We start from the raw sequence: 13432 nt of genomic DNA, 5'->3' as shown, positions 1-13432 counted from the left end.
ATAAATGGAACGACTTCCTCAACGGAAGGTGTTCTATGAACAAGCTCTGGTGTCAGCATGCCACAAGAGGAGCACACCCCGACGTGTGCAAGGGCCCATTCATCACTGCTTGCAGCTTTAATTTTAATTAAATGAATTAAAACATCAACAACAAAGGAAAACAGATTCAATACACGGAAAAATGAATCATTCATGTTCAGTTTTTTGTGTCATCTTAGTGTAGAATTTCCAAAAACAAATGCACAAGACTATTTCACATGTTCAGCCAGAATCCTTTCTACATTTTTTTATACGAATTAAGAAAAACAAAAATAGGAAAAACTTATAGAAGAAAAACTTAACTTAAACTCTAAATAAAACTCGGATGCAATCAATAACAGTCATCTCAACATAAATGAAACTCAATAAGCTCATTAATTCCATTTTAAATCTTTTTAAATTGAATATTTGAGCATCATGTTACATCACAGTGTCTGATTTAATGTACGACATCATACAGAATTTTAAAATTAAATTTGATCTTCATATAAACAACCTCTGTAGATTTTCAGCTGATTTCTGTCTTTACACATGACTAATAACGTTTTCAAATAAACTAAATCTTTAAATTTCACCACGTGACCTGACAGTCTGTTGCTGTGTTTTCTTTTATCCACCTTGTTAATAAGTCTTGTTGCTCTTTTCTCTGACACATACAAAGGTTTAATATGAGTCACAGATGAGTTGCCCCGCACCTCAAAATATGGAAGTATCAGTGAACAGAACAAAACATGAAGAGAATCAAAATCTGAACTGTCCTTTGTTCTAGACAGCAAAACATGGACACTTTCCAGTTTGTTCACACGTCCCGTCAGTAAAGTCTGTTAAACGACTCTTGTTCAATGATTTCATGAACAGATTCACTTCATCCACACAATCAGTTTGTTGGAGCAGAATCTCAGCTATGTACAAACAAATAATGAATCATCTCCTTATTGATTATGATCATGTGAACTGAAGTCATCATGAGCAGCGAGAGCCTCTGTGGCTGAACAGACACAGGAAGGAGCGCCGCCTGAAGAAAGTCCAACATTTACAGAACAACAAGATGTCAAAGTACCGCCCACAATGTTTGATTGACAGGTGATCTGTGTGCAGTGAAGAAATGCCACAACAATCAGCTCTCAGCAACAATGATGGAAACACAACAAGTCTGAAGAAATGAAACACAATTTAACCCACTGACCCTGAAATGACTTCAGTCTATTTGAGTTTACAAAACTCAGCAGAGCCTCCAGAAGAAAACAACCAGTTTAACCTAAGCCCAGCATAGAGAGGCTGAGTGAATGTGGTCTGGACTCTGTGGAGGAGAGTCATGGTGTCAGAGACTCTGTAGAAGGACAGAATACCTGCACTGTGATCCAGGTACACTCCAACTCTGGAGAACTCAGGACCTGAGATGAGAGTTTGGACTTTGTTGTGATGAAAGTTATAACTGTCTGTGAAACAAAATAACATCCAGGATTTGTCATTGGATCCAAATCCACATTCATATGAGCTCCCTGCTCTGCTGATATTCTTGTATGCGACTGCCACACCAACTCTCCCTCTCCACTCCACCTCCCAGTAACAACGTCCAGTCAGACTCTCTCTACTCAGGACCTGTTGCCACACAGTGAATCTGTCTGGGTGATCAGAATAAGACTGTTGTTGACCTGTGAATGTTGCTTTTTTGTTCCCCTCAGATAACAACAGAAGTGTGTTTGCTGTGTTTGGATCCAGTGTGATTTCACATGAATATCTTAAGAAGTCAGCTCTGGTCTTGGGCTCTGGTTGTGGCAGTAAAACATCCACTTCAGTCTCTGTCAGTGAGATGTTTGTCCATATCTCTCGCAGGACGTCCTGTAGTTTGTCTCTGACCTCTGACACAGCTGCTGTCACATCCTCAAAGTACTTGAGAGGACGGATCTTGATGCTGGATGAGTGTGTAGACTCACTGAGTGCTGACAGTGAGGGGTAGTTGTGCAGAAAACTGGGTGTGATCCTCTGTGTGTGAGAGCTTCTTCAGCTCAGCGTCTTTCCTCTTCAGCTCAGTGATCTCCTGCTCCAGCTTCTCCTGAAGCTCTTTGACTCGACTCACTTCAGTTTCCTGCTGGGATCTGACCTGCTGCTTCACATCAGAGCGTCTTTTCTCCATGAGACGGATCAGCTGGGTGAAGATCTTCTCACTGTGCTCCACTGATTTATCAGCAGAGCCATTGATGGCCTCCACCTCCTGTTGAAGCACCTTCACATCTTTCTCTCTGTCCTGGATTCTCTGCTGGATGTTGTGTCGACTCCCCTCCAGCTCTCTCTGCCTCTCAGTCCTCTCTGCTGCAGCTGACACTGTGTCGTGGCCTTTATGTTCCTCCACAGAGCAGAGATAACAGATACACTGCTGATCAGTACGACAGAACATCTTCATCACCTCATTATGACGAGAGCAGATGTTCTCCTGGAGCTTCTCTGACGGCTCCACCAGCTTGTGTTTCTTTAATGGAGCCACATCATAATGAGGCTGGAGGTGTTTCTCACAGTAAGATGCCAGACAGGATAAACAGGACTTGAGGGCTTTCACTTTTCTCCCAGTGCAGAAATCACAGGCCACATCTTCAGGTCCAGCATAGCAGAGATCAGCAGGAGCAGCTTGGAGTCCAGTCTTCTTCAGCTCCTCCACTAAAACTGCTAACAAGTCGTTTTTCAGCAGCTCAGGCCTCGGTATGAAGCTCGTCCTGCACTGAGGGCAGCTGTAGATTGTCTTCTCATCCTCTGTGTCCCAGTGATCATTAATACAGTTCTTGCAGTAGCTGTGTCCACAGGGAGTAGCCACCGGATCCTTCGGTAGATCCAAACAGATCAGACAAGAGAAAGTCTCTCGGTCCAGCTGAACTTCTTTCTGCTCCATTTCACCTCTGAATGTCAACGACTGTCTGAGCTTCACTTCCTGATAACTGAAACTAGTCTGAGCTCTGATCTGAACAGGGTGTGTTTGTGCAGTGAATGAAACCTGTCAGCTCAGTTACACCCATCCACAAACTGTATGTATGAAGGGGAGGGAACAAGGAAATATAGTGACAGAGTGGAGCTGCTGTGTGAGAGGAGGAAGAAGAGGGAGGGCTGATCGAGCTGTGACTCAGTCCAGGAGGAGGAGCAGCTCTGTGAATCTGAACTTTGTTTCCTCTTTTACAACAATGCCTCAGTTAAAACCTGCTCCACCTTTGAAAACATCAAAGTTTTTAGTTGTAAAATATTTCTTGGCTCTACAAGCTTTGCTGATGTTTCTCTAACTCTTCCTGTGATTCTGTTCCCTTTTCTTTTCCTCATTGAAAACAGCTGACCGTACTTGTCAGACTATTTATGAGCACATGATGGAGCCAAAGTACCATTCTGATGTTAAGTTGCAGACCAGTGAGACTTTCCTCTAACTGGTAGAGGAAGTATTCAGATACTTAACTTAAGTACAAATACAACAATGTAAAAATCTTTCAAAAAAACTTTAGAAGTCCTGCATTTAGAATAAGTGATATGTTATCAGCAAACTGCACTTGAAAGTATCTAAAGTGAGATTAGATTGTTGAAACAGATGCATCAGTGTGTAAAGGCTTAAGATCATTTATTGATCATTATACAATACAACAATACAATATTGCGTCAAGAAACAGCAGCTGGTAGTTCAACACAGGACATATATATATATACTGTACATTTTACTGTTGAAGCTGCTCAAGGTGAAGCTAGTTCATTGCAGTGGTTCCCAACCTAGGAGTTTTAACAGTTGAATGAAAAGTGGAATCTTGTGATTTTTTTTTTTTTTAATATGCAAAAAAACTCTACAGATTTTGGTTGGTGGCAGCGAAACATTTCTCAGTATTGTGTGATTTTGCCAATAGTTTTTTAAAAACCTGAGAACTTTTCATCAGTAAATCAAAGAGAAGCTTTTTGGGACACGTTTGCTTGATCTACTGGTGGTTCAGTCTGTCACAGTGAGCAGTGGTTGTTAATACCAACTTGTTTGAAATACATTTTCTCATCTTTGATCAAATCAGGACAGTGTTTCCACTAGAATTTTTTTTTTTTTCAGGCCAGGTGGTACCCACCGAAAAAATCCTGAACAGATGAGACGCAAAATACAGCAATAACAAACATTTACATCAAAAATCATTTAGGCCTATATTGCTGAATGATATCACTTAAATAAAATCATTAGGCTTAATCTAACCTTTAATCAAAGTTGCATGGGCCTGAAAGGCTGCAGCGTGGTGGTCTGAACCCATATGAGCATCAAGCACATCTTTTCAATGAAAACCCTCTGGGATGGTCCTCTTTTAACGGGCTGCTTATGCTGACGGCATAAGCGACAAAACATCCCTACACATAATTGAGATTCTATCAGTTATAAAAAAAACCTGTACAGTCATAGAGGAAACACTGCAGGAGAACCCGAGGGAACATTAATTTGTGTCTGCCCTGAAAAAACTTCTGTCTGTCCGTCTGTTAGGATCTGTCTCGCTGTAAGAAGGTGATGGAGGAGAGAGGAGAACTGTTTCTAGAGAAGATCTCGATGTCCAGGACCAAGGTTGCAAAGCTCTGTCACACCTTCATCAAAGACGGCGCTGTGAGTATTTGTTTTACAAACATATTATATTAACATATTATTGAGATCAAGAGATCTGATCAGTCAGACCACATTCAGTGGTGGTCTGGGCTGCATGTGGCCACAGTGTATAACAACAACAGGCAATAAATCTGTCTGATTTCCATGTGGTTCACTGTCATCCATCACCAGACTCCCTTATCAAATTGTGCAATTGTATGAATTGCTGCATTCGGAGCACCTTAACAAACTTTGCCAAACAGCTGTAGCAAATTTCTTAATCATTTGTGCCTTCTTGTATATTTGGCATTAAATTCAAAACATTTAGTTGTTTCTTTTCTTGTCAGAAGTGTTGCAGCCCGTCTGCTTCTGTGTCTTAAGTTTAAGGGAATCTGGGAAGTGGGTGTTGAAGAAGCATTTATTGGTTACAGTTTACTGTATTTGTAAAATGTTACAAGTTTACCATCAATGAAATAGTTGCTTTCATAAATTGAGTTATTGATTAATCGTCACAACTCTACAACAGTAATGTCTGTAGTAAATAGAAGTGGGCCTGATATTGATCCTTGAGGGACACCTCACCAAACATTTGAGGACTTGATTTGACACCATTGGAAACGAAGGTCTTACAACTTCTTTATCCAGATGTTATCATCAGATGTAACAAAAGCCTTGGATAGATCAACGAGGAGTACAGCTCCTGTGGGTTGAAGTTGTCGCCCACAGCAGCAATTTGAAATTTGACTCCTGACACCGAATGTTATCCTCCAGAAAGACACGCAGCTGTGAGCAGCTGTGAGATGGCCAGTGATTTTTAAGCTTGGATGCTGGCACACGTACAATACACCCTTTATATTTACAGTATTTAGGCGATTCTGTGACTTTCCCTTGTGTTCCCAAATGTCTCTCCGACAGAAAATCCTGACTCACTCGTACTCCAGAGTCGTCCTGAGGGTGCTGGAAAAGGCTGCAGCTGAGAAGAAACGCTTCTCTGTCTATGTGACTGAATCGCAGCCCGACTCAGCTGGGTGAGTGAATACTGTCCGTGAAGTGTCCTCGTTCTACTCCGAGGGGACGCACACTCATTCAATTCATCCTTTTTTTATTCATGCTTTCTGTATTCAGGCGGCAGATGGCAGAGGCCCTGAGGAAACTCAATGTTCCAGTAACAGTGGTTCTGGATGCAGCTGTGGGGTAAATATTTGAGTTTAAAAGAAAAACCTGTGTCATATGTTGGCAGCGAGAGTTTTTTCAGTGTTTTAATCTCTTTTTTCTTTACAGGTACGTCTTGGAGAAAGTAGACCTGGTGATTGTCGGTGCAGAGGGGGTTGTTGAGAGCGGAGGGATCATCAATAAGGTGAGTTTTCAGTGAAGCGTCAAGGTCCAGCATCTCTTTAAATGAACAGCGGTGATCCTGAATAATTTCAGTTAGAGTCTGACTCTTTAAAATACACCATAAAATCCAAAATAATAACTCAGACATGTGTATTTGTTCCATAAGTGAATAAACAAGCTGTTCTCAGAGGAAAATATGGCCCAAGAACACTGAAGCTAGAAAGGTGGCAGGGTCCGCCACATGTAAACAACAGTAAAACAGTATAAATTGTGTTGTTCTTTAAGGTCAGTTTGTGTATGCAGTCCTGGAAACAGTGAGATTGTAAATTTAGTTGAGTCAGTCCGTAAAGATCTTTCTCTTCTCATTATCATTTTGTCTCCAAATCTACATACTGCTCCTTTAACTCTTTGTGAAAGCAGCATCAGTTGCTTGTGTTAAGGAGATCTCACTGTTTCTCCTTCATGTTTACAGATCGGCACGTACCAGATGGCCGTGTGCTCTAAAGCTCACAACAAGCCCTTCTACGTCGTGGCGGAGAGCTTCAAATTCGTCCGCCTGTATCCGCTCAACCAGCAGGACGTGCCCGATAAATTCAAGGTGAGATACTGAAACTACGACTGAAGCCGTGGTGCAAACATCCACAGTGTTGAGTCACGGTTACCCTGATGGACCAGATTTATTGTGATTTTCATCTTTTTATAACTACCTTTTCTGAGCACAGTTGGCGGTCATGTTGGTGTCGAGTGAGGCGATGTAGTTCACTGAGCGCTTTAACACAAACTACATAACATTGTTCTTTCATTACGAGAAACTGCGACTGTATTGACTTGAAAACACAATTCAAAAGATTATTTGTCCCTCTTCAGTCCTGCCATATGTATTTTTTCTCGAAAATAAGGTCCCATGGGGTCCAACAGAAGGGGCGCGACTTCAGCTCTCTGTAATAATTTGTCCCCTTGAGCCGTATGATTGCGCCCTCTGCTGTTAAAACGTAACAATACACTAACAAGGAGCGACAGTAGAATGCATTCATACTGATACATCGTGTAAGATCCATGAACTTTACAAGCATTAATTATATGTTGGCAGACGTTATCAAGATATGTGTTTATTGCGATATTACGTATATCGTTACGTCCCTACAACCTAATATAGTATCACTCATGTTTAGAGAGTTAATCTACTTAAATATTCTTGATTTTATTAAACACTGACGTTGATTTAATAAAATGTTCTTCACATTTTTCTTATTTAATCCTGGCCTTCACAAAAAAAACACTGAAGCATGGATTGGAGAATCATTACGCCCCTCGTATGATGTCTGAGAATGAAATGTTGAGACTATTTCTGCTTTATTTTGAAATATTCCTTTCCACGTCTTCTTCTCGCCTCCACAGTACAAAGCAGACACCCTGAAGACGGTACAGAACCTGTCAGAGGAGCATCCCATGATCGATTACACGCCTCCCTCCCTCATCACCCTCCTCTTCACTGACCTGGGAGTCCTCACCCCGTCAGCTGTCAGCGATGAACTCATCAAGCTTTATTTATAACTGTGCCTCACCATTCTCAATAAAAATGCATCGTCAGAACAAAGTCCAAGGAGTTGGATTTAATTGAATGTTGACCAAGTTGAACACAGCTGTTGGATCATGCGTTGTCCTCCGAGCCGCCGTGTGACAGTCCTGTTTTGTGTTTCGACTTCGGCTCGTTTGTTATCTGTTTCTCAAAGTCCTCCTCGCTGATTTGCCCTTTCTTGAGTTTCTTGAGGAGGCGAGTGTCATTTAAAAGCTCCTTCATGTCTTCCTCATCCACGTCTGAACCCTGCAGACACACACAAGACAAAAACAGAGCTGAGGTTAAATCCCGCCCACTGATGCTCTTTGTCTAATCATCACATCTCACGGTCACTGAGTGGAAATACCTCGTTGTGCTTCCTCTTGGCAGCCATCTTTCTCCTGCGAACCTTCTTGGTGGTCTGTTTCGACCAGGACTTATTCTTGATGAAGTTCTTTCTGGGAAAACGCGTCTCTTCTCTCGGCTCTGCGAGCATCTTCTGCCTCTGTTTCTCCCTGTTCTTGTCCTTGTAGCGGATGGTGTCTGTGTCCACGGTCGTCTCGGTGAAATCAGGAAACGTTTTCCCCCTCAGCTCGGGCATCTTCGGCAGGCGGAGGAGGGCGAAGCCGCGTGCTAGGGTGGCAAAGTCCAGATCTAGGAGAAGAAGAGAAGCACAGTTTTTACTTCATGCATACGACAGAACTGAATCTGAAATGTAAAGTGGCGGTTTGTTTCTTACCTTTGATTCTGAAGATGAGGCTACATTCATGTTTGGCGTAGGCCTGCACGTACGAGACGAAGGCCCTCATGCTTCTGTCAAACATGGCGCGGTCAGCCAGAGACATGGCCTGCACTTTGGGCAGCACGTCCACAACATCATTCACGGGAGGCATCTGCTGGAGCGGGCACTGAAGAAATTAAATTATTTAGTTATTTATGAAAGATTATTCCATCAATAGAAGGTCAGAAAATGATGAAGTTTAGTTTGTGTCACACAGGGCGAAAGACACCAGAAAATATTCACGTTTAAGAAGCTGGAATCAGTATTTTGACTTTAAATTATTAAATAATTTAAATTGTTGGCGATTCTTTTAGTACGTGACAGCTGATCGAATAATTGTTGCAGCTCGAGGAACAACTTCAGGTCAGGTCGAGTAGGAATAGGAAGAAATGTTAGGGATACTCGAGGGAAAATTATTGAACAAAATATGAAAAAGAACTCACTTTCTGGTTGATGGACAGAAAGTTGACGTAGGACTCCTCCATTGGCAGCAGGAACACGAGGGCGTTGCCCTGGTTGCCGATTCGAGCGGTACGTCCACATCGATGTACGAACGCACTGAGACAAACGAGACGAAACAAAGGAACGTAAATGAGCAAAGACAAACAATACAAAATGTCTTATTTTAATTATTCATAGTCTGCAAAAAAGTGAATGAATCTCCTCACAAGTATTTATCTGTACATCACATCAACGAGCCACACTGTTCACTGGGTCACAGCTCGTCAAATAATCACTTAGTTATCAACTATTAAAGTAACTGCCAACTATTTTAACACTCAGACAATCTAAAGTCAAAAATCTCAGATTCCAGCTTTTTAATTGTGAATATTTTTTGTTTCTTTCCTCGTCTATGACAGTAAACTGAATATCTTCCAGTTTTTGGACAAAACAAGACGTTTGAGGACGACATCTTGGGCTTTAGGAAACACTGATCGACATGTTTCACTTTTTCTTACAATTCATAGATCAAACAACTAATTACTCAAGGAAATGATCGACACTAGTAAGACAACTATGCTGACTCCATTAAACACCACAGTACAAAGCTATTAGGCGTTGTTATTAGAAATACATCTTTACTAATTTGACCCAGTGACGTCGGTTTCAGAGACGTTACCTGGCGCTGCTGGGAGGATCGTACTGCAGCACCCAGTTAACATCGGGGATATCGATGCCTCTGGCCATCACATCTGTACACACCAAGATCCCACTGAGACAAAACACAGAGAAAATTTTTTAATTAGTCACAGAGAGCCAATCAGATTTACTGCACCTGTACTCACACAGTCAGTCAGTCAGTCTCACCTTTTCAGGGCTCGAAAGTCTGCAAAGATCTTGTTGCGTTTATGTTTCATCTTGCCGTGGATGCAGTGAACCGGAACCTTCTTCACAAGAATCTCCAGAGCTCGACCGTAGTACTCCACACAGGCACACGTACTGAGGAGGAGCAACAGCGAGTACTATCAGTCAATAACTCCATCACACACCTGACGAAGAATCTTTTCAATTTCAAGTCAAGCGACAGTACAAGCAGAGCAGAAGCTGTAGAGATTAAACCCCTGATTTTAGAATTAAATTTAGAATCGGGCTGAATTTCTGACCGAACGCTGTGGTTGTTGAGTCAGTTGTTTGGCAGAATGCTGCAACACCGTTTCGCTGTGAAGCTCCAAAAATGTTTTGCGAACTACAAAACTTCACCTGACTTTCCATCAGAATCATCGTAAATAGATAATAGAACATTTGTGGGTGAACTGGTCCTTTAACGTACCTGAAGAAGACCAGGTTCTTCTCATGCTTGTGTTGCCTCAAAAACGCCACCAGGCTGTTGAACTTGTCTTCTGCTCTGCAGATCTGAAATGACAACATCTTTTGTAGTGACTGTATTTTATCTCGGGGCTGGTTGATGTGAGGCCGGCTTCAGACCGAGCTCACTCACTGTGTAGTAGTTGGAGAGTCTGGAAGGTGTTTTCTGGACGGCGGTGGCAGCCACGCCTTTCTCTTTCACGGTGATGCGGACCGGGTTCCTGAGGCCGGCTCTCACCAGCTTCTCCAGCTCCTGCGTCTGAGTGGCTGAAAACAGGCCTGTTCGTCTCTGTTTGGGCAGGTAGCCCAGGATGGTGTTCAGACTAGAAACACAAACACACACAGACTAAATAAAACCTGAATTAAATCATTTCACCAGCTACAGTTTGATGAAGGTTTCGTGAGTACATGTAGTAACATCTGTTACACAATTGTGTGGTGAAACTCCATTACTGCTGATGAACGAGGGAGACTTTCCATGATAACTCTTTCACACCTGATCATGAAACTATCAGCTGTTACCTGTTCACCTGTTTTTGGAGCATTTCACAACTTTCACAGTCTTTTGTTGCTCCTGTCCAAGCGTGTTTCAAACATGTTGCTGCCATCAAATTCACCATAAGACTGTATTTACATTTTATGGAATCAGGGTTGTTGATGTCCTCTCACTCTGCACTCTGAGCTCGTTTCTCACCTTGCCTCGAACCCCATGTCGAGTAGTCTGTCGGCCTCATCGAGAACCAGCACGTCCAGACTCTTTACAGAACAGGCCAGGTCCAGACCATCGGACTTCCTCCTGAACATGTCCTCCAGACGGCCCGGAGTCGCGATCACAATGTTCGCTCTGAAACACACAAGTAGTCGTGATCAGAAGAACTAAAGACTAGAGGCAGACAGTTTTCAGTCTCCTCAATTTCTAATAATCAGCATCAGTATTGGCCCTGAAAAAAGCCGTACTGACTGTGTTCCTTTACTCTCATCGAACTATCGAAGTGTTCTGGAAGTCCAATAATTTAAGATGCCAACCAAAGCTGCATTTGGACAGCAGGACTTGGATCTAAATCAAGTTCCAGGGCTTTGATGACCATTTTCGTGGAGGCAAAACTGTAATTACAACGTCATGTGTTGGGGTCCGTAAAAATCAAAGCTGCCTTGCGAGGGTAAGCAGCGAGTTAGCTTAGCTTAGCATAAAAGCTGGGGACACAAGGAACTGACTTAAACATGGAAGTATTCCTCTCAAACATGTCATTATATTGTTCCTGATAAAACATTTTCAACTTGTGACCGTCACATACCCTTTATCCTTGAACTTCTCCACGTCTTCTATTGGGTTACTGCCACCAATCAGTAAAATCTGCCTGAAAACAAAGACGTGAAGCATTTTAATACTGAAAAAACATTCAGGTTTGTTCATTCACTTTTTCTGGAGCTATCAACTTTTTGCCTGAGCCAACAGCTGCTGAGACGTGAGTCAGCAGGTGGACTGTAAGTTCAGATTGCGTGACTACTATGATATATGTGATATATACTCAGATCTGGGTCCTCATCAGTGCTCTTTGTACTTACGTAAACTGTGGGAACTTCTGGATGAACTGCTCCATGACTTCACTGATCTGAAGAGCCAGCTCTCGTGTGGGAGTGATCACCAGAGCGCCGACCTGCAGGAGACACCAGTTAAACCTCCACAGAGGATCCAAACCTCGGTCCTCCCCTCCACCACAACAGAAGTTTATCTACAAAATGTACAGAAGAGTCTCGTCCTCACCTGCATCTTCTTCAGCTTCTCTTCTCTCTTCAGCAGCAGTTCTATGATTGGAATGACAAAAGCGAGCGTCTTTCCGCTTCCAGTTACCTGCAGTGACGAGACACTTCGTAAACTGGAGCCGTCGATCAATACGACTTTTTCAGGGCCGATACTGATTATTAGAAATCAACGAGACAACAATTTTCACATAGTTTTTCCATTTTCTGCTACTTTATACTTCATCTCCACTGCATTTATTTGATAAATATAGTTACTTTGCAGATTAATTGTGACGTATTATAAATCAGATATTGTTGTGGGCGGGACACTGTGTGAGAGGATGTTGAATCACAGCTGCACATTTTAAAATTAGTTTATTTTATCAGCAATCTGACAGAAAAATCACAGATACTTGATAACGTTCACACCACTGACGACATGTGAGGCTCTACATAGATGCAGCAGTTTGTCGTTATGAGCACGACAACAGCGTGTTTGCTGATCTTCTTCTGTGTTTAAAGGTGTATTACACCACCTACTGTGTGTACATGCTGCACTTGTTAAGTCCACAAAAGCAATTTGACTTCATATTATCAGCTCGATTGATCAGCAGTCGTTTCTCTAGCTGCTGATAATTTAAATTTTCCATTATTGTACCGATCAGTTATGTGTTCAATACATATCTTGCATCCCTAATTCTATACAGTTAACGATCAATAATGAGAGGTTTTTAGAGAAGGAAAATAATTGTGAGCTGCAACCCTGATTGTAAATGATTTTAAAATAAATAAAACAAGTCAGCTGGTGTTTTCTGGTGTAGAGATATTTATCGGTCATCAAAACAATAGTTAGATTAATCGATATTGATATTGTTGGTTGCAGTACTATAACACAGTCTACTGAAGAAGTGACGAATTAATAAAAAGACAGCCACAGTTTCATCCTTGAGGAGGGTTTGTCACAACCTGGCAACCCAAAACTTTCATATTAGTGTGTTTAACTCGTTTAAAAACACCTGAAATGATTTGTTTATGTTGACTGGTTGAATTAAGTGGTGGAAGCACTACCTGAAAGCACAATAACGGCTTCCCAAGTGTAGTGTAGTGTGAGTGTAACGTATCCTGATGTGGAGATACTTAAGCAACAGAAGTAACGGAAGCCTCAATCGTAGCGTTACTTAAATACTTTATTACTTCGGTTGAATCTCACACTCACCGCCTCAGCAGCCACATCTTTGTTGCTCATGAACAGCGGAATACACGCAGCCTGTGGAGAACAGATCACAGGTGAGGTGCTGTGTTGACTGAACAGTTGTTGAGAGGCAGGCTGAGGTGTGCATGTTACCTGTACAGGTGTCGTGTGTGTGAATTTCAGCTCCGCGAGCGTTTCTAAAATCTTCTCGTTGAGTCTGACAGGTAAACTGTCCCACGTGCCGTCCGTCGTGTTGTCCATGTCGGAGGTGAAGCGTTCAGAGAAGTCTGAAGCTAACGTTGTTAGCCACTTCTGAGCTCACTCTCTCTCCACGCTGCTCCTCTTTCCGGGTGCGCTGATGTTTACAAGCCGGGTGGGAACTGAAGCGCTGTCAGGAGTATCGTT

The 13432-nt window shown here is 42.3% G+C and overlaps 2 protein-coding genes and 1 pseudogene across 2 annotated transcripts in view; 1 reads left to right on the top strand and 2 right to left on the bottom strand.

The window, feature by feature from the left end:
• The window catches only part of eif2b1 (eukaryotic translation initiation factor 2B, subunit 1 alpha), a 30502-nt gene extending 22957 nt beyond the window's left edge, over positions 1-7545 (top strand). Inside the window, exons 4-9 of the mRNA XM_030435586.1 lie at positions 4517-4633; positions 5528-5640; positions 5738-5806; positions 5894-5969; positions 6420-6545; positions 7346-7545. Of these exons, the coding sequence (XP_030291446.1) occupies positions 4517-4633; positions 5528-5640; positions 5738-5806; positions 5894-5969; positions 6420-6545; positions 7346-7501 (657 nt within the window). The 3' untranslated portion in view covers positions 7502-7545. The remainder of the gene's footprint in view (positions 1-4516; positions 4634-5527; positions 5641-5737; positions 5807-5893; positions 5970-6419; positions 6546-7345) is intronic.
• Positions 878-2938, bottom strand: LOC115592618 (tripartite motif-containing protein 16-like; annotated as a pseudogene).
• Positions 7024-13406, bottom strand: ddx55 (DEAD (Asp-Glu-Ala-Asp) box polypeptide 55). The gene is made up of 14 exons (XM_030435581.1): positions 13181-13406; positions 13052-13102; positions 11858-11944; positions 11659-11750; positions 11388-11450; positions 10787-10936; positions 10226-10415; positions 10058-10140; positions 9595-9726; positions 9407-9499; positions 8730-8844; positions 8245-8413; positions 7873-8159; positions 7024-7772 (listed from the first exon to the last, which is right to left on the bottom strand). The coding sequence occupies exons 1-14, from the start codon at positions 13286-13288 to the stop codon at positions 7599-7601; spliced, it is 1794 nt and encodes a 597-aa protein (XP_030291441.1). The 5' UTR covers positions 13289-13406; the 3' UTR covers positions 7024-7598.
• Between the last annotated feature and the right edge of the window lie 26 nt (positions 13407-13432).

This window comes from Sparus aurata, chromosome 12, assembly GCF_900880675.1.
Source record: "Sparus aurata chromosome 12, fSpaAur1.1, whole genome shotgun sequence".
Classification (NCBI taxonomy): Eukaryota; Metazoa; Chordata; class Actinopteri; order Spariformes; family Sparidae; genus Sparus; species Sparus aurata.
The sequence above is the reverse complement of the archived record's forward strand: the minus strand, read 5'-3'. Positions and strand labels throughout refer to the sequence as shown.